The sequence below is a fragment of the Pogona vitticeps genome, chromosome 10, assembly GCF_051106095.1.
Source record: "Pogona vitticeps strain Pit_001003342236 chromosome 10, PviZW2.1, whole genome shotgun sequence".
Classification (NCBI taxonomy): Eukaryota; Metazoa; Chordata; class Lepidosauria; order Squamata; family Agamidae; genus Pogona; species Pogona vitticeps.
In genome coordinates this window covers 2,323,859-2,346,420 of record NC_135792.1, presented here as the reverse complement: position 1 = coordinate 2,346,420, position 22,562 = coordinate 2,323,859, and the positions used below count along the sequence as shown (strand labels likewise).

Genomic DNA, 22,562 nt, shown 5'->3' with positions numbered 1-22,562 from the left:
CTAGTAAATTTCAAAGAGGTAACTGTGATAATGTTAATTTCAAGACACTCCAAAGAAATAACATTCGATATATAGAGGTTTCTTGGAGAAAATTCTGTTCTTGTATGTATTTAATAAATACGAGGAGGGGACTCAGAAACCACAATCTTAGTTCTCCTCTGTAATGAATTGGCATGTGTGCATAACATGAGAAGAAGAGTGCAAGTCATGGGGGGGGGAGTTAACTACTTATTCATTCATTGTGTTACTGGGTTTTGAAGAAAAAATTAATAGTGCATTTTATCAGCATTTGTCCTACCCCACAATCTAAAGCACTGGGGGCATCTCTGCCCACTTCACTTCAGAAGAAAAACTAGTCTGTCTTTGCAGTGGCAAAAGCCATCTTGTACAAAGACAGCAGATTGTGGCACACAAATCAGCACGCAGGTACTTTGTAGACAGACACCCAAAGCCCAGCCTTGATTATACCAGCGTTGGGACAACAATGATGCCCAGCTTCTATTCATTCTTCTCAAAAAAAAAACCAGATAATGAAGCGTTTTAGAGATCATGCTGCCACTGCGCTCCCACAAGGATTCAGAGGTACCAGAAATGCAGAGCTGGGAGGTTTCCTTGTGACACTTAGCAGCTCCAGAAAAGGCCAATTTTGGGAGTGGGATGAAGTACAGTGATGTCTCGCAAGACGAAAATATGACTATGAGTCATTTCGTATTGCAAAAATTTCATCTTGCGAAGCGCGGTTTCCCATAGGAATGCATTGAAATTTAATTAATGCGTTCCTATTCATCTTGCGAAGCACGACCATAGAAAAATTTGTCTTGTGAGTCACCAACCAAATCACAAAACGCTTTCGTCTTGCGAGTTTTTCGTTATGCGAGGCATTCGTCTTGCGCCATGTTCGGGGTGGGGGGAGAGAGAGAGAGACAGAGAGAGAGAAAATTAACCCTTCCCTGGTCCCAGCACGGAGGGCTTGGAGTGAGCATTCTGAGACCTGGGGATGGCCACCCCCTCTTTTTTAAATGTAAAGAGGACCACGAGGCATCCTCGCCCTCTGCCCCCACATCACACCGCACAACATACACACAAATACCAACAGATTCTGAAGCATGACCTTTCCCCTCCCCAGAATCCTTGCATCAGCCAGGGAAGGAGAGGAGAAGAGAGCCCTCGGGAGGTGGCCTGGAAAGCAGAGGCAGCTGTACCAGTGAAGTGGAACAGACTAGCATCGCTGCTCCCCCGCCCGCCAGCCCGCAAAGGCTGGAATGAACACCATTGTCCCACCACAAAGGCAGGGCCAGCAAAGCAAGCAACAGGCCGATGGCGAAAGACAAGCCAAAAGCGGCCCAGCAACAAACCAACAGGGGAAGCAGAAAGGGGCCAAGGAATCAAGACTCTGCTTTCTGTATAGAGAAAGGGGGCGGGGGGGGGGAGAGTTTCAGCAAGGAGATCCTGGCCCTCGTATGGAAGAAATCTAAAGGGCATGTATTTGCCCAGCTTATGTCTGAAGAATGGATTTTGATTCACAAAGGCTCACACTAAAATAAATCTGGCAGCTGTTGAAGTTCCACAATATTTTAAACCCCTCACCTTTCAGTTTTCCCAACATATAAAACCATTGTAATTAGTTAACAGGTTGTGTGGTGCCCAGAGGGTTTTACCCATGGGGTAGTTTTAAAATGCAGAAGATAAATAAAGAAAAGGTATACCAAGTCTCATTTTCTCCCCCCTGGAGCCTGCTGAGGCATCAGGAAGGAAGGTGGCTGAAGCTCCTGTGATGGAGCGCCACTAACTGAAGAATACCGACATGCAAACGTCAGACTTCGGGATGAAATCAGGCTCCAGCCAGCAAAACAGGCCGAGATTCAGATTCCAGATGCCAGCCCAGTCCCTGCAGCGTGGCCTGGCATTACCGTGGGAGAGTCAGTAGCCACAGGCAACAAAAAGGTTCAACAGAGAGGGCACAGCAGCCGGGGCCTGCAAACACTTTATCTCACTTGCTCCCTAGCATTACTTAGTTCAAACTGATTGATGGGCAACTGGTGTGGGCTGCTATGGGTCAAGTTGGGGAGACACGCTCCAAGAGAAGTCTCCAAGGCAGGAGCCAGACAAGGCAGATCCCAGGTTTGCTGTGCTCTGTGCCTACGGCTAATGCCAAGCTGAGAAAAGGTGGCAAATGTTTTACTTGGCCTGCCACTTTGCCTGGACACGGCAATCAGGTCTCATCTCAGGGGGTGGGGCGGGGGGAGGAAAAAAAGGAGGGGGGGGAGACCAGAAGAGACAAAAAGCTAGGCTGTCTCTACGCTATTCTTGAGTAACAGGAGCACTTGGAGGGGGAAAAAAAATCATCATCAGCAGCAGGAAGAATGCTTTTCATGCTGGGAAGCAGCCAGCAGAGGGACCCCAAATCTCTGCCAAGCTTCTCGGCTCAGCAGTCTGGCAGCTGGTGGTTCCTCCCGGGTTTAGGATACAGCCGAACAAGGAAAACATTCTGGAACAAGTCAGCAGTTGGAGCTTCCTCTCTTGCTGCTTAATGAAAGCCATGAGCCACTGATGACAAGTGTCTGGTGGAGCAAGCTGGAGGTTTATGAGATTCCCGCCACGTTTCACAGCGACGGCAGCATGCCTTCACTCTGGCTGCCACAATCCTGCTAACCACTTCCTTCCTGACAGCCACTCCTCTTAGAGGGCTTTCGTTTCACCAAAGCTTGTGGGGTGCGAGAGGGCTGTTGGGATGCTTCTGCTACTCCCCCCCCCCCGCCAGCCCCTCTCTTGCTTCATCAAAGGGGCCTGATGAGAAAAGATTGCCACAATGTTCAGTGCAGCAAACGAACAAGGCCAGGCCTTTCATATCTTGTTGAGATTAGCATCTCCCTCACTGGAAATCTCCTTGAAGGGAGCCAGGCACAGCTGCTCCTCTCCCTCTCTGCTGCAAAAACAAAAGAAGCAGAGCTTTCCCTCTGCCAAAACTGGAGGGGATAAATCTTACCCGGCAGTGGCTCCTCCCTGCAAACGAGTCGCACAGTCAGAGGAGCCCGGCCTGTTGTCCAAGCCCAGAAGGAGCGGACACACCTCAGACATTTGTATACTTGGGGGGGGGGGTTACTTCTGTGGCTCCAACCGTCGCCTTGGCCCCAAGCCAGGCCAGCCTAAGCAGATCAAGCACTGAGGGCAGAGGCATGATTCTGATCAGAATTCACTTTCTGCTGCAAAGGAAAGCCAAACTTTGCAGGCAGAACATAATTAGCCGCTAGTGGGAAGATGAAGCCCTTTCTGTTTCACGCAATTGCTGGTATCACTCTCACGTGAGAAAGTGTACACTTCCTTCCACACACATCCCTTGCAAATATGTAATAATTCAGTACACAAGAGACATGCAACATCCCTGCGTGACTGAACAGCTGCTTAAGGAAGCCAAGCTGCAACTGCACGGGGGATCCCTGGCCCTTAAAAAAAAATGCAGTGCAGAGATTTTGTTTTTTGTAAGCTGTGCTTTAACAAGCAGCAGCTGCAATGCCAGGATGAAGAGAGAGTGGCAGTCACTCTTCTCTCTCAGCCAGCCTTGCCCCGGACCTCCTCTGCTTACCAGTCTTACCTTGAGCAATTTTACCCAAAATCCCACACAATAAGAGTCACAAAGGCCACACCGGAGAATTCCTTTTTCCCTGCCCCACTTCCGATAAAATCTTTAGCCTGTTATCTGCAGGCCCCTCTCTGCTCCAACTCCATTGCCTCTGAGTCAACCTGCTCTTCTTGTAAGACTCAGCCTCTCCAAGTCACCAATTCATTAACCACTGTCTTGCTTGGCAGCCCATGATTACCCATTTCTTCTAACTTCTCTTCCATCCTCAAGTCACTTGTCTGGATCAAGGCAGGCAGTAAGAGAAGGCATCGGAACAATGATAAAGAGAAAGGGGTGCTTTAAAAAGTGCACCAAGCAAAAGGTGGACCTGATTTAGGCCAAGGAGCTCTGCATTTTCCATTTACTATCCCTCCTCCCCCTCCAGGCTGACTGGCCTTTCTGATAAGTTTGATTCCCAAACATTTCTTCACTTTGGAAATTGCATGAAGCACAACATGTGTTTGGAGTGTGGTACACACCTCCCAAAGAACCTACTAAGAGGAAAAACTACCTCTGATCTCTTCTCCCACAAGCTTTTTACAGCAGAAGAGGGCTCCAACTGGGCCTCTATCTTTCAATAAGATCTTGGCACAAAGCACATTACGGGACAGGTGGGTTTTTAATTCAAGGCTGGACAAATGATAGACTTGAGTATGGCCAATGTATTGCCTCTATGGATATGGACGTCAGTAAGTATCTAGAAAGCTGCAACAAGTTCGCTGCTTCACATGGTTAAGGATGAAGTGGGGAGCAACAAAGCCATGCACACTGCCTTCAGGTGACTGGTGGGGTACAACTGCAACTGAGGAATACGTAGCAATAAAGAATAACAAGCTGCTTGCCTTCTGACATAGGGACAGCATTACACACATACCCACGCCCCTTTGCAACTGATCAGACAAAGCTCAGTGTGATGAGGAAAGCTGTGCTCAGATCTTGTTCCCACTTACCAGCATCAGGAGCTGGGCACTTCTGGATGGTGAATATCTGGCCCAGGTCCTCCTCTTCCTCAGGAAGGCCCTTCTGCAGGCGCTGCAACTTCCGCAAGCTCTCACTTCGCTGGTGTTTCATGGAGCGCACATGCTGGATGAGATTCAGCTTGGCCTTGGTAGAGTAGTTGCAGAGAACACAGTGGTAGTAGCAGCTGCTTTCCCCCTCAACGCCACTCTCATGGTGCTGGAGGTGCTGCAGAGAGCAGAGCAAAGGAACAGGTGAAAAACAAGGATTTATCTGGGAAGAATACCACTCTGGGCCATAGTGGGAAACCCACCAAGATCCAGGGGACCCTCAAGGGCCAAAGCAAACATTTATCACACTGAACGAGAGTCCCAAAGGCCTGGAGGTGGGGGTGAAAAAGGTGCCAAGGAAGGCAAGAGAAGGGGGACTTATAGACAGTAGACCTGTCCAATTATTTTTATTAAGAGCCACCTTGGAATCAGAGAAGGAAACCCTGAGCCATGTGACACTCTACAGAAAACAACAAAAAACTTTCAAGTTACAGCACAGAAGCTCTGTAGAGTTTATATTTTAAAAATCATGTTGAAATCCAGCACATACACACATACGCATGCTGTGCCTACATAAATCAAACATGTAATAAAGCATTTCCAAAGGAGCAGTCATGTCAACCTGTTGCAAAATATACAAAGAGTATTCGGGTCCATTAAAAGGTCACTGGTTGTGGCACACAGGTGGGTAGAGCAGAGCTCACTCTGTGCGTCACCTGAAGCAAGACATTTCTACGCACTTAGATGAGGGAAATCTAAAGGCCTCTGGGAAAACTGGGTGGGATCAGCTGAGCAACCCTCTTCCTTGATGGATAAGTAGTCCCTGTTTGCCTGCTTGCAAGCCACACAGACAGAATTCTCAGTCCCAGCCTCTCCGGGGCATAAGAGAGTAGTGTGGCAGAGCCATGAAAGCACATCGTACAGAAGTGGAAATGGAAGGGAAAGAAAGCTGCTTCGATGTGGTTACCCATCAGCCGCACCACTACTGGCTTTACTTGGCACACTTGTCTGATGCAAGGGCATAATGCAGCCTTCAGAACAGGTGAAGCAGTGACAATGACTAGATGAACATTACCTGCACGCACATGCATACACACACACCTTAAAGGGGATGGGCTGGCCCACAGAACAAACTTGTAATTCTTAGCTCATACGTTAGGGAGACAGGCTGCTCCACAAGGGATCTTCCCCAGCCTAATGTGGACAGAAGAATGCCACAGGAAAAGACTAAGCCAGACAAGCAGTCTCATTACCAAGAAATTCCTCTTTAAGAAAAATATGCTTCATATTAGTTCCAAAGGAAAGCCAACTACCATATGACGGGGCATATTGATTATTTCTATAAATCTGGAGTGGCACATCACTTGCTGCCCCCACCTTTCACCCCTCAAAATAGGACGCTTCTTACATCTGGTTCTTCACGCATGGAATGCAAAATATTGATCAAGGTTAGTCAAAGCTTTACTTTTAAAGCAGAAACATACAGAAGTACATTCTAATAAAAACCCCCACAAGAGGATCTGAAATCTCCCAGAGGATTCAACCTTGTTACGGGATGCCCTCAATCCAACCAAGGCCATGGGCTAGACAGAGGAGTTGTCCAAGAGAGGGGTCAGAGATAGGAATGCAACACAAAGTTAACACTGTAGTAATATTGTTTTCCTCATGACAAAAAAATCTGTTGTGGTGAGCCTCATGAGGGGCTAGCGGAAAGTCGACACTGCAATAACATCGGAAGGGTTTCAGAAATCACCGCTGCAGAAAACTCTCCCCAAAGACAGCAGAAATCTACAGAACACTTTCCAGTGTGTATAACTAATGAGGCCACACATCAAATGCTATGGAGCAGGAGGCAATTGTGTTTGATCTGTTGCACTAGAAACAAACTTAAAATTAAACACATTTTACTTGGCACAGACTTTTGTGGACTGAAGTCCTCTTCAGTTCTCTAGAAGCTAAGACTGGATGAAGCAGAAAAGGTAGAACTCTTGACACCAACAAGATGGCATGGTGGCAGGCATGGATGTTGGATCACTTAGAGATACTTAGTGGGAAGAGACCAATGGCTGGAGAAGGTCAAAGATTGTCCTGTGGAGAACAAGGCTTGAGGTCTGAGAAAGATGGGACAGACCCAAGAAAAACTTGGCTTTTCCTCAATTCCTACTGAATTGACATTGGGGGAAAAAGAGAGAGAAATGCCGAGGAAGCTGATTCAAGTACGAGATACTTGAGGAAATAATGAATGACAAGGAGTGGATGGAAGCTAACTTCACAGGGCCAGCTGCACTGCTGGACAGAGATTCTTCAGAAAGCACCACCTGGTGTGCAGAGCTCACTGCTGCTCTTGGCCTTTTTTCAGGTGTGATCGCAATCAAATGACCAGAAGGGTTCCTTGCAAGGACAGACTGACACACACTCTGTGAAGAGAATATAAGAGCTAATACAAAGGCTTGCATCTCCAACAAGGCAGCCTGAGAGACTTGAAAAAAACAGGGTTCTTAGACTATGCCAACCACCCTAAGAGCCATAATTAATTAAGACACACAAAGCAATCTGTCTCCCTCTCAGCAACTTCCAGTCCAGACATTTGCTGCACAGATTCTTTTCTTGTTGTTTAGTTGTTAAGTCATGTCCGACTCTTTGTGACCCCATGGACCAGAGCACGCCAGGCCCTCCTGTCTTCCACTGCCTCCTGGAGTTGGGTCAAATTCATGTTGGTCGCTTCGATGACACAGTCCAACCATCTCGTCCTCTGTCATCCCCTTCTCCTCTTGCCTTCACACTTTCCCAACATCAGGGTCTTTTCCAGGGAGTCTTCTCATGAGACGGCCAAAGTATTGGTGCCTCAGCTTCAGGATCTGTCCTTCCAGTGAGCACTCAGGGTTGATTTCCTTTAGAATTGATAGGTTTCTTCTCCTTGCAGTCCATACATCGCTACTGGAAAACCCATAGCTTTGACCATGCGGACCTTTGTCGGCAACGCGATGTCTCTGCTTTTTAAGATGCTATCTAGGTTTGTCATTGCTTTCTTCCCAAGAAGCAGGCATCTTTTAATTTCGTGGCTGCTGTCTCCATCTGCAGTGATCACGGAGCCCAAGAAAGTAAAATCTATCTCTGCCTCCATATCTTCCCCTTCGATTTATCAGGAGGTAATGAGACCAGTGGCCATGATCTTAGTTTTTTTGATGTTGAGCTTCAGACCATTTTTGGCGCTCTCCTTTCACCCTCATTAAGAGGATCTTTAATTCCTCCTCTCTTTCTGCCATCAGAGTGGTATCATCTGCATATCAGAGGTTGTTGACATTTCTTCCGGCAATCTTAATTCTGGCTTGCGATTCATCCAGTCCAGCCTTTTGCATGATATGTTCTGCATATAAGTTAAATAAGCAGGGAGACAATATACAGACTTGTTGTACTCCTTTCCCAATTTTGAACCAATCAGTTGTTCCATATCCAGTTCTAACTGTTGCTTCCTATCCCACATATAGGTTTCTCAGGAGACAGATAAGGTGGTCAGGCACTCCCATTTCTTTAAGAACTTGCCATAGTTTGTTGTAGTCCGCACAGTCAAAGGCTTTTGCATAGTCAACGAAGGAGAAATAGATGTTTTTCTGGAACTATCTGGCTTTCTCCATAATCCAGTGCATGTTAGCAATTTGGTCTCTAGTTCCTCTGTCCCTTCAAAATCCAGCTTGTACTTCTGGAAGTTCTTGGTCCACATACTGCTGAAGCCTACCTTGTAGGATTTTGAGCATAACCTTGCTAGCGTGTGAAATGATTGCAAAAGTATGGTAGTTGGAGCATTCTTTGGCACTGTCCTTGTGTATATTCCTTGTCTGCATATTTTGACATAAGGCTTGATCAATTTCATGGACTTTTAGAACACTCCTTATGTTGGCATAAACTCGTATCTACCACCAGAGTAGCAAAAGGACCATCAGTATTCCTACGGACATTTAGAGAGGCAGAGGTAAGCAGAAGAGTCTCTGTTACACTTGCTGCAGCTGCCATGGCAGCTAGGACTCCTGAACCCTTCCAGTGAACTTAATAATGGCTTAATAATGTTGACCGTCCTTATTCCATTTGCTTTGTCGTGCCCTTCGTAGTATGGAAACAGCCAAATGGCTGGAGGTGGCTCCCTCTCCCTCTTCCTACAGCCAGTGGAAGCCTCCAGTCCCATGTGATGCTTTGAATCTCTTTCAGATTCCCCATAAATAACCTATCCCCTCCCCCATACACAGCCAGCAGGTGGATTTTTGCTCCACCCCTGAAGCCTCATTAAAAGCCAATATTGCTCAGCCTAAAGATGGAAAGCTCAGCATAGATTTTACTGAACGTTAAATCAACCAGCAAGCACAGCCAGCAAACTCTGTGGCACTTTAACTTTAAATAATGCAATAATTATTGAATTTCCTTTTTATAACTGAAGTGCTGGAATGTAAACAATGGGGCTGTAATTGCAGGAAGGGGGGATCAATAGAGGCAATCGTTTTCAGCCATGTTAATTGTAAATACAATTGCTCCAAGATGTCAGCCTTGTTCCTCTCGCTCCCAGAATCACCCTAACGGATGACAGAGTCCAACTTTCCCATTACAGCTGTTCGTTCCTTTAAGAGGTTCTCAATCAGGTCTGATCAATCTGTCAAGATAATGCATGGAGTAAGTAAGACTCTTCCAAACACAAATGCCCAATCAATAGCCCCAACCAGCTTAATGAGGAGGGGCTAAAGCCCAGAGGGAGGCTAGAGCCCGGCTTCAGCAGGCTAGCTAAACGGATCAGTCCTTAACGAGGTGGCGGCTGCTCTGCAGGCAGGCCCGGGAGACGGGCACAGCCTCCTCCCTAGGGACAGGGAATAAGTAGCAGAGAGAGAATCAGACAAGGCTCCCCCAACGACACAGCACACCAGAGCAACATAATCCATCATTCACTACAGCCGTTCCCAAAGATGGGACCCTCATTGGGCTTCTTACACGACGAGGCCCCTGCGGCAATCACAAAACACAGTTGTCCGCAGAGCTCAGAAGCCCCATCAGCAAAGCAGCGGCCATCCCCGGGGGCAGCTTGCCAGGCCTCCTTCGGAAAGGAATGGTGCCTGGAACCAGTTTGCAAACATAGGCCGGACTCTCACTCTGGGGCATATAGCCGGGTACTGTGTGAGCCTCAAGGGAAGGGAAAGAAAATTTTGCACAGTGGCCCTAAACTCCTCAGGATTCAGATATGGCCTTCTCTTCAGAAAACACAGACTGCTCGTAGTACTGCAAAAGAAGCCTTGATGTTCCTCTGAGCACATGCCATTAGACCCAGGAAGCAAAAGGGGGAGTCATATTCAAATACCACAAACCTCCCAGTCAGTGAACTGAGCACAAAGGGATCCTGTTGAGGAACATCACCTCAGTCACCTTGGCAACAGAGACAGCCGCACCTCTAACCCCCGATATGTTCCATCATAAATAATTTTGTACCATTTTATACAAACAGGTGCAAAAGAAGACCAACTTCTTACTTCTGAAGTACTTTACTTCAACTATTACTCTGCAAAATTCTTTCTTTCCTTGCCTTGCCAATTTGTAGGTATCTACAGTTTATTTTTATAGGGATGTGGTGGTGCTGCGGGTTAAACTGCAGAAGCCTCTGTGCTGCAAGGTCAGAAGACCAGCAGTCGTAAGATCGAATCCATGCGATGGAGTGAGCTCCCGTCACTTGTCTTAGCTCCTGCCAACCTAGCTGTTCAAAAGCATGTAAAAATGCAAGTCGATAAATAGGTACCACCTCGGTGGGAAGGTCACAGCATTCTGTGTCTAGTCGCGCTGGCCATGTGACCACAGAAACTGTGTATGGACAAACGCTGGCTCTACGGCTTGGAAACAGGGATGAACACCATGCCCTAGAGTTGGACACAACTGGACTAAATGTCAAGGGGAACCTTTACCTTTCAGTTTATTTACATTTTGGCAGAATTTTTTACTTTCTGAAGGAAGCCATTTTTTGCTTCCTGTCTCTTCTAAAATTTATTTTTGCCTTTTTCAATCTTCCAACCTTCCAAGCTTTCCAGAGGGATTTGACCATTCTAGCAAATTCCCATTCCACCTTAAAACAAACAAATATACTCCACTAATTTCAAAAGAAATTCTCCTCTCTAAAGATTTATAATTACTTCTTTAGGCCTTCTGGCCATTTACAGATGTACAGGTATTAAGCAGACTGTATTGTCACTGTGATCATTACTTCCAGACAGTTCAACAACACATGTTATATCAGATGAAGAGAATCACATAGGATTAAATCAAGAAGCAGATTTCCTCTTGTTGGTTCCATTACTCTTAAGGCATAATTTTATTTCATATCGGCAAATCCAGACTCAAATTTACAGTTAGTCGGTCAATGTGAAGATACTTGAAGCCACCTGTTAAAATTATTAGTGTGGTTATCTTCCCAGTTTCCTCCTGTTTCACAGTTTACTTCATAGTGTGCATATGTGCTGTGAGATGGTGTGTTTTTAGTACAATGAGCAAACATACTAACTCCAAAAATGTGCATGTATCTCAAAGAGCACCAGCACCATCCATTTGATAGGTGGCTGTGGCAGCTTTAGAGACCAGCTGTGCACATGGACACTGCCTTATTTCAGAAAGAGATTAGTGAACTAAAGGCAGCATCAGTCTCCTCTGCTCTTCTGCAAAGTTATGGGAAAGCTCTCCACAATGATGCAGCCCACCTAGAAAGGGAATCCAGACACATGCCTAGAGAAATAGGCAAATTGTCACTATTTTGCTAGCATGAACTCAATTCTCATGCTGGACGCTACTGAGGTGCTTTTTTCCAGGTTATCCTGAAATCAGAAAATGTCCTACTTCCCTAAACCATTGGAGGTCTCATATTTAACTGATATGCAGCAAACAAGATCTATTCCACAAGGGTCAGCACCAAATCCTGGGATCTTCAATTTCTTCATTAAGAGCCTGGAATCTGCAGCTGCTGGATAATGCACTGAGCCGAACTAGAGATCATGCGGAAATGGGAGAACTTACAGAAAACTGAAATCTTTGGTTTTCAGCCAGATAAGACAGATAGGAACAAACAAATGCAAACCAAGTTCTACACCAAAGAATGAATCCAGGTTAAGCAGGAGAAAAAACATTTGAAAAAAACAGTTTCAAAATCACTTCTCTCAGATCCTTTCAAGACAATACTGCACATTAGAAAGTATAAGAACAATAGTACATCTGAGCATGTGTGTGGTTCTTTGTCAAGTGTTTAATTGGCTTCACAACTGTTCTATTGGTTTATGTTAAGAAGATTCCCTTTTGGTATTTTGAAGACAATAAAAAGAGGTCAGGAATGTGGGGGAAGATTTCACATAGAGGATATCTTAATTCAGTGCTGAAGTTGCTTCAGAGATCCAGCTGGTCTCCTTTCAACACCTGTTTTCGAAAAATGTTTACATTAATTCTCAGCACAGGCCTGTATTACTCAATATGCAATGCTTATCACCTCACCTCCTACAAAAGCTGTCTGTCCCACTAACACACATAGCCATTTGGGTATTCGGCAAAGCTCTCTACTAAAGAACTTCTGGGAATAAGTAAGTTGCATGAGCTAATTAGAGACTAAGAAAGCAAATTCATCTCTCCATCAATTTCGAAATTGTGCCTGAAGATGAGGTTGAGTGTGGAGAATCTAGTCTTAGCTGTACCTCTTTGTTCTACTCATGTTTCCTTCACTCAACAAAGCCATTTTCCTAGACAATACCAGCCCCTCCTCAAACTCCCGTGATCCACACCTTGTGTAAGACTCTACTAATGCACTCAACAATCCCTTCAATTCTCAGGAACACAGCTGTTCAGAAGCAAATGGCCCTGTGCCCAAACAGTCTGCCCTGAAGGAACAATCAACGAGGAAACACAAAGCAGAGCAACTCCAGAAAGGAATCTGAGATGACTTGAAGAGTAGCCTACTAGGGGAGGGCAGAACACCAAGACATCCACAGAACCTTATGGTCCAAGGGTATCTGAGAAAGACTACTACTTCAGCAGATGCTTTGAGATCCTACAAGTCAGACATTTGTGCAGACTGAAATGAGTGACATTTGCAAGGCATTCATTCTTGCAAGGCCAAAAAGGTTGGGGGGCTTCACTGCTTCAAACAAGGGCCATTTGGCCTGCCATTACTTCAGCTTTCAAAAGACCAGCTTTCCTTAGGGGGAAATAATCCGAGCCTCCCCACATGCCACTTCCTCCAATGGTTAATTACTGGTGGCTTTTGTTTGTCCCAGGTCATTTGAAATTGTGCACCTTAATTCTTGGACAGAAATTATACAGTAATAAATTATAATGCCTGAACACATGTTCATCAAGCATTTAATTCTCTTGAATTTAGAGAAGTTCCTACAGGAAAAAAGGGGGGATGATGCACAAAAACTCACAGCTGTAGCCTTCTTTTAGTACAGAAGCCAAAAAGGCCTACAGACTATTTATTAATGAGTGGCCATTAGCATTCTAAGAATAAAGCATAAATAAATCAGAAACCCTTTGTACATCAAGCATAACTATTTTCACAACAATCAAGGCAGAAGCATGTCCTTGGGAGAGCCTTAGCAGGGATGGCAGCCAAAACCAGACATTCTGGCTATTGAGGACTGAGCTATGAAAACAACTAAAACACCAGCTTTCCTACCATAGAAATGGGTAATCACTTGAACAAGGAAAGAATATATAACTAACTAAAACAGAATGCATACAGGAGACTTCACGTTCCATCTATGACACCTACATTAAAAGGAAAACAAGACCTTGGAAAGTGGACAGTACTAAGCTAAAACACCAATTATTAATTCAAGAAAGGTATTTAAACCTCTGTCTAATATCAGTCTGCTTCAGCACTAATCTTTTCCCATTGACCATCAATTATACAGAACATAAAATATCCCCCCTTAGCTTAAATATACAGTATTCAGATGACTACACCCACCCACTGTATAGAACCACTCGCCTACTATCTGCATTCACAAGGGCCAACTGGCGATGTTTCTTATCCTGGCAATGATATATGGCAATCCATTTTTGCACACAGCAGATTCGTCACATGTAACCCAAAGGACCATATTATTGAAACATGCTGCTTCTGTTGTCTGATTTTTCAGTGTCTAATTACTAACTGGCTGGGGCAATGGTCTGTGCAAACCTTTGGAGGTTTGGGATCATTAGGGAAGAGGTTTAAAATAAAACTGTCAAAAACAGTGATGCTTTTCTATGAATCTGGGGTGCAGCTGTATAGCGGGAAATTCAGAAGAGCAAAAGAAAGGGCTTTTTCAGAAATGGTGGCCTTTGCTAACACAAGATGTAACAAGGATACCAACATAGAGGGCTGTTTAAGCATATCAGGTCCTTTGAAGGATAAACCTACCAATATCTAATTCTGCTGGGGGGCTTCAGCCTACCTCCAGAATCAGATGCAGTTTGCCACCAAACACCAGGTTCTGGAGGGCAAGAGTAGGACAGAGTGAGCTTACTTGCTTGGCCAATGGAAGAAACAGGATGCTGGACCAGACTAGGTTTTTAATATGATCTGGCAAGGCTTTTTGTCATTGCAGATGATTCTCAAACTGAGAATACTGACAAACTGACTTCTCTCACACCTTCCATTAAGAGCCTGAGGTAGCTGCAGAAAGCAAGGAAGTGCTTCTTTGCAGAAGGCCCAGGGGCAAGAAAAGAACATAAGCTTCCAATAACTTTTCCAAACAAGATATTTTAGAGTGGTTATTTTATAAAAGCCTACTGACTTCTTTGTATCCAAGTCCGTAGAGCAGAGTGGGTAATGTGTGGTCTATATCACATATCCTGCTACCTGTTCTTACATCCTCCAATGCCCACCCTCAAATTACAGCGGCAGCAAAGTCAAACCCAAATAACCCCCTGTGTTTTGCAATCCATTTTCAAGTTGCTGAGCACTTCCAAAGCTTCCTGTAAGTGCTGACCATCTCAAAAAGAAGGTGCATATTCCCCACATGCCTAATTCAGAAGCAAAAGACACAGGGCAGCGCCACTGACATTTGAAGGCAGTACTACAAGGTTTCTCCTTCCAGTGGGCTCAAGGGATAATGCATCTCCCACCCTGCCACCACAGAGGTTGCCCTCCCCTAATGAAGATGCATGAATTGGGGGGGGGGCTAGAACAAAAATAAAGCTCACTGACAAGGCTGCACATCTGCAGCCTGGTTGTGCTGTGAAATAGATGTGTGCGGAAATGTGGAGAAGGCAGACAGCCGTTGAGCAGCCCAAGTGAAGCCCTACAGAGCCAGGAGCATGGGCTCGCCAAACCTTCCCACATCAGACGCTGAACAACTGCAATTGCTCTCTCTGTGCCAGGCACTCTGCCTGCTGAAAGAGGGAAGCCATGTGCTCCTTCCGCACCCAGCACCCCAAGGCTATAACCACAACCCTTTGAAAGTTTCATGTATTTACAAACCAAGGCATGTCAAAATCAAAGGGGATCCCATATGACATAATACACATTAAACACAGGCAGGCTGACAATTTATAATGTCAATCCACAGAAGGTGGGGAGAGCTAAGACTTGGTAATTATTTAATTCCTGCTTAAACCAACAGCAGCTTTGCCTTCAGGAGTGCTGAAACAGGCAGCAGGCCTGGGAGGCGGCGGCGGCGGCTGTGCTGGTAGCCAGCTGATGCCAAGGTCTGGCACTAGGCCAGGGCTTAGATAACAGACAGCTTAACTATTTATAGACACTTCGCACCAGAATGTGAAAGAGAGGAGGGGGCGCTCCTGCCACCTGCACTCTTCCACTGCCGCTGCCACTCAGGAAGAAGCCCGAGGCTACTCGGGGCAAAGCAGCCTTTAAGCTCAACAGGAGCGGGGGGCATGCCGAGTCCTCCCCAGGCTTCAGCACAGGCACCCCACAAAAGAAAGCAACAGGGCATCTCATCTCTTCTCCTCAAAATTGGCCGCACCAGCATAGGGGATAGGAATCCGGACTAGGCCCTTCCTGTGCAACCCCTCTCCAGGCACCTAGCCTCTTGTTCATATATCACACCCACTACTTTTCTTTCATGCAGTCTCAGTACTTTACCCTGAAAGAAATGCTTTTCCTCACCTTTGGTGGAGGTGAAGCAACTCCTGGAGGTTCCACTGGCATGGAGGCAGCCATTCTCAGGATCCTTCCAGTACCCGAGGGTTGCTATATCCATGCCAGTGGAACCCTGACACCCACTCAGGCTGTGTATAAATCGTAACACCTCATCCTCTCTTGTACCTCATTAACTGGAACATATTAAAACAAGGGGGCACTGGGAGTAGAAAACAAGACAGTTAAACCAAGCTGATATAATCCTCATCAGCTGCGGGCAACAAGACCACATCAATTATGCTGCATCAAGTGCAGTAACCATGATTTATGGGAGGCTCCAGGACCCCAAGCAGCATTCCTGTGTCTTAGACCATCTTTCTCCCTCCCAGCTCTTTTCAAGTGTCTCAAACCAGCAATCCTTCCTGCCAGGCCCTCTCTGACTTTTCTCCTGTACAAAACAGAGTTCCTGTGGACATCACAACCCTCTGTCTTCAGACCAAATCTATTACGGGTGTACAAAATAAAAATCTGTGGTGGAAAAAAAAGAACTCTGCTTGTTCCTTATCTGGGGGCAGCCTTCCTTCCCTTCCTCCCCTGCTGCCATGAGAGCAAGACTCCTAACACGAGCAGCAGGTGAACCTGCCTCACAGGCAGCTGAACACCATTCCTACAAAAACTACCAGTACACAGTAGTAGTTGTCACCTACGTAGCAGGGAAAGTCATGAGACAGACCAAGCAAGCATCCCATCCCATCACTTCACAAAGCTGCCTTAATCTAGACAGCTCCTCCCCTAGACTGAAACATTGCTTAACAAAATGCCCATCTTGCCCAAGACGAATTATCTCAGGTCAGACCAATGGCCTCCTCAGTCCAACGCACAACCTCACAGTGGCCAATCCAGAGACCTATGAGTGCCTGCCAACAAGGCCCAAGTGCAGAAGCACCCTCCTGGTGATGCTCCTTTAGCTACTTGAAACATTATACATAGCCATCAAGACTAGGAGCCGCTCAGGGCTTTATTCTCCATAAATCTGTCTTACCCACTTTTAAAACTATCCAAACTAGTGGACATGTCTTTCCCATGGCAGTAAACTCCACTTTTTAACCATGTGCTCTATGAAGTTCCTTTTAATTGTAAAAGATCTCCCATTGCTGAGCTCCAGCGGATGGCCTCTTTGGGTTCTGGTGTTATGACCATCCTGAAGGTGATGGAGGAGAATCTTTCTATAATCTACAGTGATATGTCTGCTAGATAATTTACAGACTAAGTTACTCACATCTATACCATTCGTGCCATTAAGAGTAAAAGCTCTGTGAAAATATCAAGAGCATGCAGCTGCCAATTCTGTTAGTACAGATGCTTTTCAATTTGTGCAACCTGAGAATGCAAACAGGATTTCTGAAGATATGAGGTCTACTAAATATGCTCCGGACCCTTGCCCTTCCTAGCTTATGAAAGCTATCAGGAGGACTGGCTGGGTCAAGGAAATGGTAAATAACACTTTACATGCTCATATGGCCTAAAATAAATGTTCGTCAGATCACTGCTGATAAATCTCTCACTGAACTTCATTTTATTGGATAGTTTCCAGCCTGCCTGTAATTTTCAGTTCAGGGGCACAATGCTTGAGTACAGGGTGGCCCCTCAGCTCCAGGTCATTTCAATCTGGCATCAGACCTAGGTGAAACAGCTTCAGTTGCCTTGGCTGAAAACCTACATGAGAAACTAAATAGACCATAGCCACAATCTTTGTCATGCACATTTCAGTAGGCAACAGGTAATGTCTATACTGGTGAATACAAGACTATCTCCAAAAGTTACGTTGTTTGACAGTTCTGATGGATCTTCAATGGCTTTCAGTACCGTTGACAGCGGTATCATTCCAGACTACCTAAACAGGAAGTGGCTCTGGGCACCATTTTATAGTGACTCAGGTCCTATCTGGAGGGCTGGTTCCAGAAGGTGGTGCTAGAGGACTCCAGCTTTTTCAATATCTGACACTCAATTCTTCTTCCACCCCAAAGCTATCAAATGTGAAGAAGGTAGTGGAAGTCCTGAAACAGTGCCTGAATTTTTTTAGGGATAGGATGAAAATGAACCAACTGAAACATACTCCAGACAAAAGTGAGAGGAACACTGCCTATAGGATTGTGGATAAGATAATGGGAACACAATTAATTTTAGTGTGGGAAAGCCACAATTTGGAAGTATTCCTGAGCTCTTCTCTAAGCCCAAACACACAGGTGATGCTATTGTCATTAACATATTTGAACAGATCTGGCTAGTGTGCCAAATGCATCCTTTCCTTCTGGCACTGGGCTCTGCCATGGTGACACATGCCCTATGGATTTCTCATAGCATAGGAAGAATAGCAATGTGCATATCTCTGAAAAGTATCCCAAAATCAGCAGCAGGTTAGAGTGTGTGTGTTCTCCATCGTTACATGACTACCAGTCCCGTTTGTGAGCCCCAAAACAAAGCACTAGTTTTAATCCCACTGTGCCTCCTTGAAAGGGGCTGGACTCAGTGATCCATAAGGGCCATTCCAGCTCTGCAGTTCTAAGATGACGATGATGATGATCTTTAATGCCATAAACAGCTTGGGATCAGGCCACTCAAAGGACTGCTTGCTCTAGTACAAGCCTACTGAGGCATTAAGATGTGTAGCACACAAGCCTGCTCAGTCTCTCCTCTCTGGTCTGACAACGTCAGAGGTACATTTGGTGAAACACAAGAGACAAGCTTTTCAAGGCCACACCCAGACTTTGGAATTGCCTTGTTCTGGGAGGTTTGCCTTGTCACATTTTTCACAGCATTTAGCCAGGGTGAAAATCTCTCTCTCTCTCTCTCTCTCTCTCTCTCTCTCTCTCTCTCTCTCTCTCTCTCTCTTTTTTTTTTTGGCTGCCTTTCAGCCTATGAGCTGATTTTAATCAGATATTTTTAGATTTCTGCCACTTCTACAAATGACTAATTTATCTTTGAATTTAGTACTATTTGTTTCTGTGCTATGTAGTGTTTAGGGTATAATCTTTAACATGTTTTAGTTTTTATTTTGATGAATTATCTTATTGGCACTGTAATAATAAAAATATTCTGGCAATAAAATATTTTGGCAACTGTTTTTTTTGGAAAGTTTGAGATATAAATGTTTTAATAAATAAGTAGATAATAAAGCCTATTATACCAAACTGACCAATTTACTAAAGACTCTGTTTAGGAGGTGATGAATACTTATGTCTCTGTAGAATCTAAGAGTGAACTGGGTGATGGAGGATAGCCAGAAGAATCAGAACTGATGTCTGCTGTGCCAGGTTCAAACTCCTGACACATGTCTGATCATCACCTGCAGTTACCAACATCTACAAAAGAAGAGGTCAAACAAGGGGAAGCAGCTTGGTTGCTGCTTACATGGAAGTTGGGCTGGGCTGAAGAGTCTTTGGGGAGGGGGGAGGTGCCACTCTTGCATCCTCAGAGCCCCCAGGCACTCCTGGTCTTAAAATAAGAAAAAACAGAATGTAGGATGAGGCCCTCTAAACAGGTGCAGGAAGCTTGCTTAACTAGCATGCTCTGCACCAACAGAAAGCAACATCTGTTGAATTAATTAGCTGTGTAATTAGCATCCCCTCGGTTGAGAGGATTCACTTTTTGCTGCCTGAAACATTTTCAGCTGCTGCTGTTATTTTAAATAATCTTCTTCTGCACAGCAGACAAAGCAGAAATATCTTTGGAGCATCACCCTTCCCCTGCATTGCCAAACAGGCCAGAGAAGACTGGGTCTTGGCAAAAGCAACAAAGCCCCAGAACATCACAAGTTCTCAAGCCAAGCTAGAGGCCAGCAGGACAGAAACAACACAAGAGCTTAATCTTTAAAGTGGAGAGCCATGGCAAAGGAGTCAGGGAAAGATGACAGAAAACAGAAGAGGGGGGAAGCTGATAACAACCATGAAATGCCAGAAGGATCCAAGGGAGCCTCCAAAAAGTGGGACATAGCCAACTGATGACACACTCAAAAGTGTTCGCAGGAAGAGTGGCTGTCCAGCTCAAGCACATCAGCTCAGGGCCAAGTCTAGTGTGTCCATTTTAGCTTTGAGAACTAACTGCAACAAACCTCAAAAGAAGGCAAGTTGAGAAAAGGAAAGCCATCTTTTCAGCAAGCCATGGTTCAAAACCACATCAGCAGGAATACAGTGGAGGGGAAAACTTGCAAAGAGTGGTTTAGTGATATAGTAGTTCAACCCCTCCCTGCTTGAAAATTGCATTTGACTAACTTAATGGCAGCTGAGAGGGAGCACCAAGAGATGACCCCCTTTGGTCCGCACCAAGGCACATAGCTGTTGGTACAGGAAAGGAAGAAACACACTGCACAAAAAGACCCACTGCTGTGACGCCTACCATCCCAGTGCTCAGCATCCAAGAGACAGTGGAGCTGACTTTTATAAAATCTGTCTCTGCACAGTTCTCAATCTGTGCATCTCAAAGTCTGCACCTTCCTCCATCCAAAGTTGGCACTGCCCACTTATCTCCTAACACCCTTTCTAACTAGCAGGGAAGTAACAAGTTGTATTTAGACCATGTAAGGCAAGAGGTAGAGCAACAAACTAGACGTCATTAGCCTGTCTATGCTGAACCTCTGCCCTGCACCCTCACTCCACTGGACATCAACAACCAGTGCTCCCCCCACAAACAAGGCCTCAAAGCAGTGGTTCCCAGCCTTGAGGAACCCAGTGTTCTCGGACTGCAGCTCCCAAAATCCCTGGCCACCACAGCTGGTGGTGAAGGCTTCTGGGAACTGCAGTCCAAGAACACCTGGATTACCCAAGGTTGGGAACCACTGCCTTAGAGTAACAGGACCTCATAACAATTTTTTCAACAGCCACCAAATACAACTCCATTTGTATTTACAAACATCCTAAAAGTGTTTTTAAAAATCTTGGGTTGAATGCAGGAAAAGACTATTTAGGAGGCCAAAAACAAGGAATAGTCAAGCAACCCACTACTCTATAGGGACCATGCTATAATCATTTATTACCTTGCAGTGCAGCATAAGGTGCCTCTATTGCCTTAGGGGTAGCTTATGGCTAATTAAGACCGAATTATATAAAGCCGATTTCTACTAGTGTAAATATTTTCCTGAGATGTTCAAATGTGTTTTAATTCATATATATTTACAGTATTTAAAGCTAGTTTTAGATAGCAATATAGTTTATTTATTTTATCGTATTTTTGTATTTATTACATATATTTTTATATGTACAGTGGCAATACTGTATTAATGGAGTGGTAGAGAAATGTATGTACCAGCAGGGATAAAACTGCTCCCTGCAATTTGCAATCAGTTTTCCATTCTGGTGACAGATCATTTGATTTGGTAATTATGAAGGCAATCTCTTGGTAGCAGCCTCAGGGTACCCACGGGATTTTATTTGGCAAGTGTAAATAACATTTGGTGGAGGGGGGGAAATGGTGAGTGGATTAGTAAATGAAAAAAAAAAGCCAGAACAACCATCGGTCTCTACCTCCACACCCAACCAATGAAGTATGATAGTGGGTTATGGAGCAAGATCAGAAATATACACTCTTGAACTATGATTTATATTTAATTTCTTGTAACATTTAAATACGGCATTTGAGAGGTGAGGTAGAGGGGCCAATCCTTTCTCTGCCTCCCATTTCTCTACTGTCTTACATCCAGGTTCCGCAATATACTTCCCTTTGCTCTGTGGGTATTCAGCCACTGAATAACTAAACAGTTGGCACTTGCAAGGTTCTTCCTGATGCCACAATGACATCCTTAATAGCACTAAACCCCACCAGTCAACCTGCATGAGCAGGTAGATTTCAAGGTTTTCTGAATTACTGTTTGACAGCCTCCCATCCACATTTCTGGCACCTGACACTACTTGCACAAGACATGGAAGCCAAGAAGTAACAACTTGAAATGAAAATGGCAAAAAGGCAGAGTAAGGAGGATTGCAGGCATAATAAGCCTCCTGCTCTCTCACCCAGGCAGCATCTGGAGAGGATTTTCTCCAGCAGAGAGGCAAGAACTCGATTACATCCAGTTAACTGCACTCTAAACTGATTATGCATGTGCCAGGCTAATGGATTACATTAGCAAGAGGAAAAATAACATCTCACCAATATACCCACACAAGGTCCTGAAAGAAGTAAGCTGGCTTTGGGATGGCTCCCCAGGCTCGCAGGCACCAAGGCAGAGAAGAGAAAGCAGAATTAAAGACTGGGTCAAGAGCCAGCATGCACAAATCTGATCTTCCATTTCAACCCTTCCTACACTTCTGTACCAGGAGGCTCTCTCTACGAACCAATGCCCCTTATCCAGCTGAGACACTGCCCAACACTGCAGCCAGGTCGAAAGAGACTAGGCCGACTATCCAAATATTTTGGTGACCACTTAAACAACATTTGGATTTCTTGCACATCTTATGAGTAAATATACTTAGTGGGAAGATCTTTGGAGGCCTCATCGAGGGCGTTTTATACACAAAAGCACACGTAATGGGCAAGGGATAAACAGCACATCAGCTGTCTCCCTACCTCCAGCAGGGGTAGCTTACTGCTTCGGCAATAAGATCCACCAGACTGCCGCACTGTCTCTCCCTTTTTCCTACCTATAAAGCCCTTAATGGTTTAGGACCCCATTACCTGACAGAGCGTCTCTTCCTATGATTGTCCATCCTTGACACCCAATCCAGTCAGGTCTCACGTTTCCTAGAGAGGCCTGGAAAACTACCACCTGGAACATGGCCTTCTTGGTGGTGGCCACAACGTTATGGAATAAGCTTCTTGCAAATATATGCCAGGCTCCCTCCCTTCTAGCCTTCACAAAATG

At 45.2% G+C, this 22,562-nt stretch overlaps 1 protein-coding gene across 4 annotated transcripts in view; it reads right to left on the bottom strand.

Moving 5' to 3' along the window:
- Positions 1 to 22,562, bottom strand: part of ZFHX3 (zinc finger homeobox 3) — a 190,786-nt gene that overhangs the window by 44,568 nt on the left and 123,656 nt on the right. For all 4 annotated transcript variants that reach the window (XM_078380434.1, XM_078380433.1, XM_072980585.2 and 1 more), the window contains one exon: positions 4,570 to 4,804. In XM_078380434.1, coding sequence (XP_078236560.1) covers positions 4,570 to 4,804 — 235 coding nt within the window. The remainder of the gene's footprint in view (positions 1 to 4,569; positions 4,805 to 22,562) is intronic.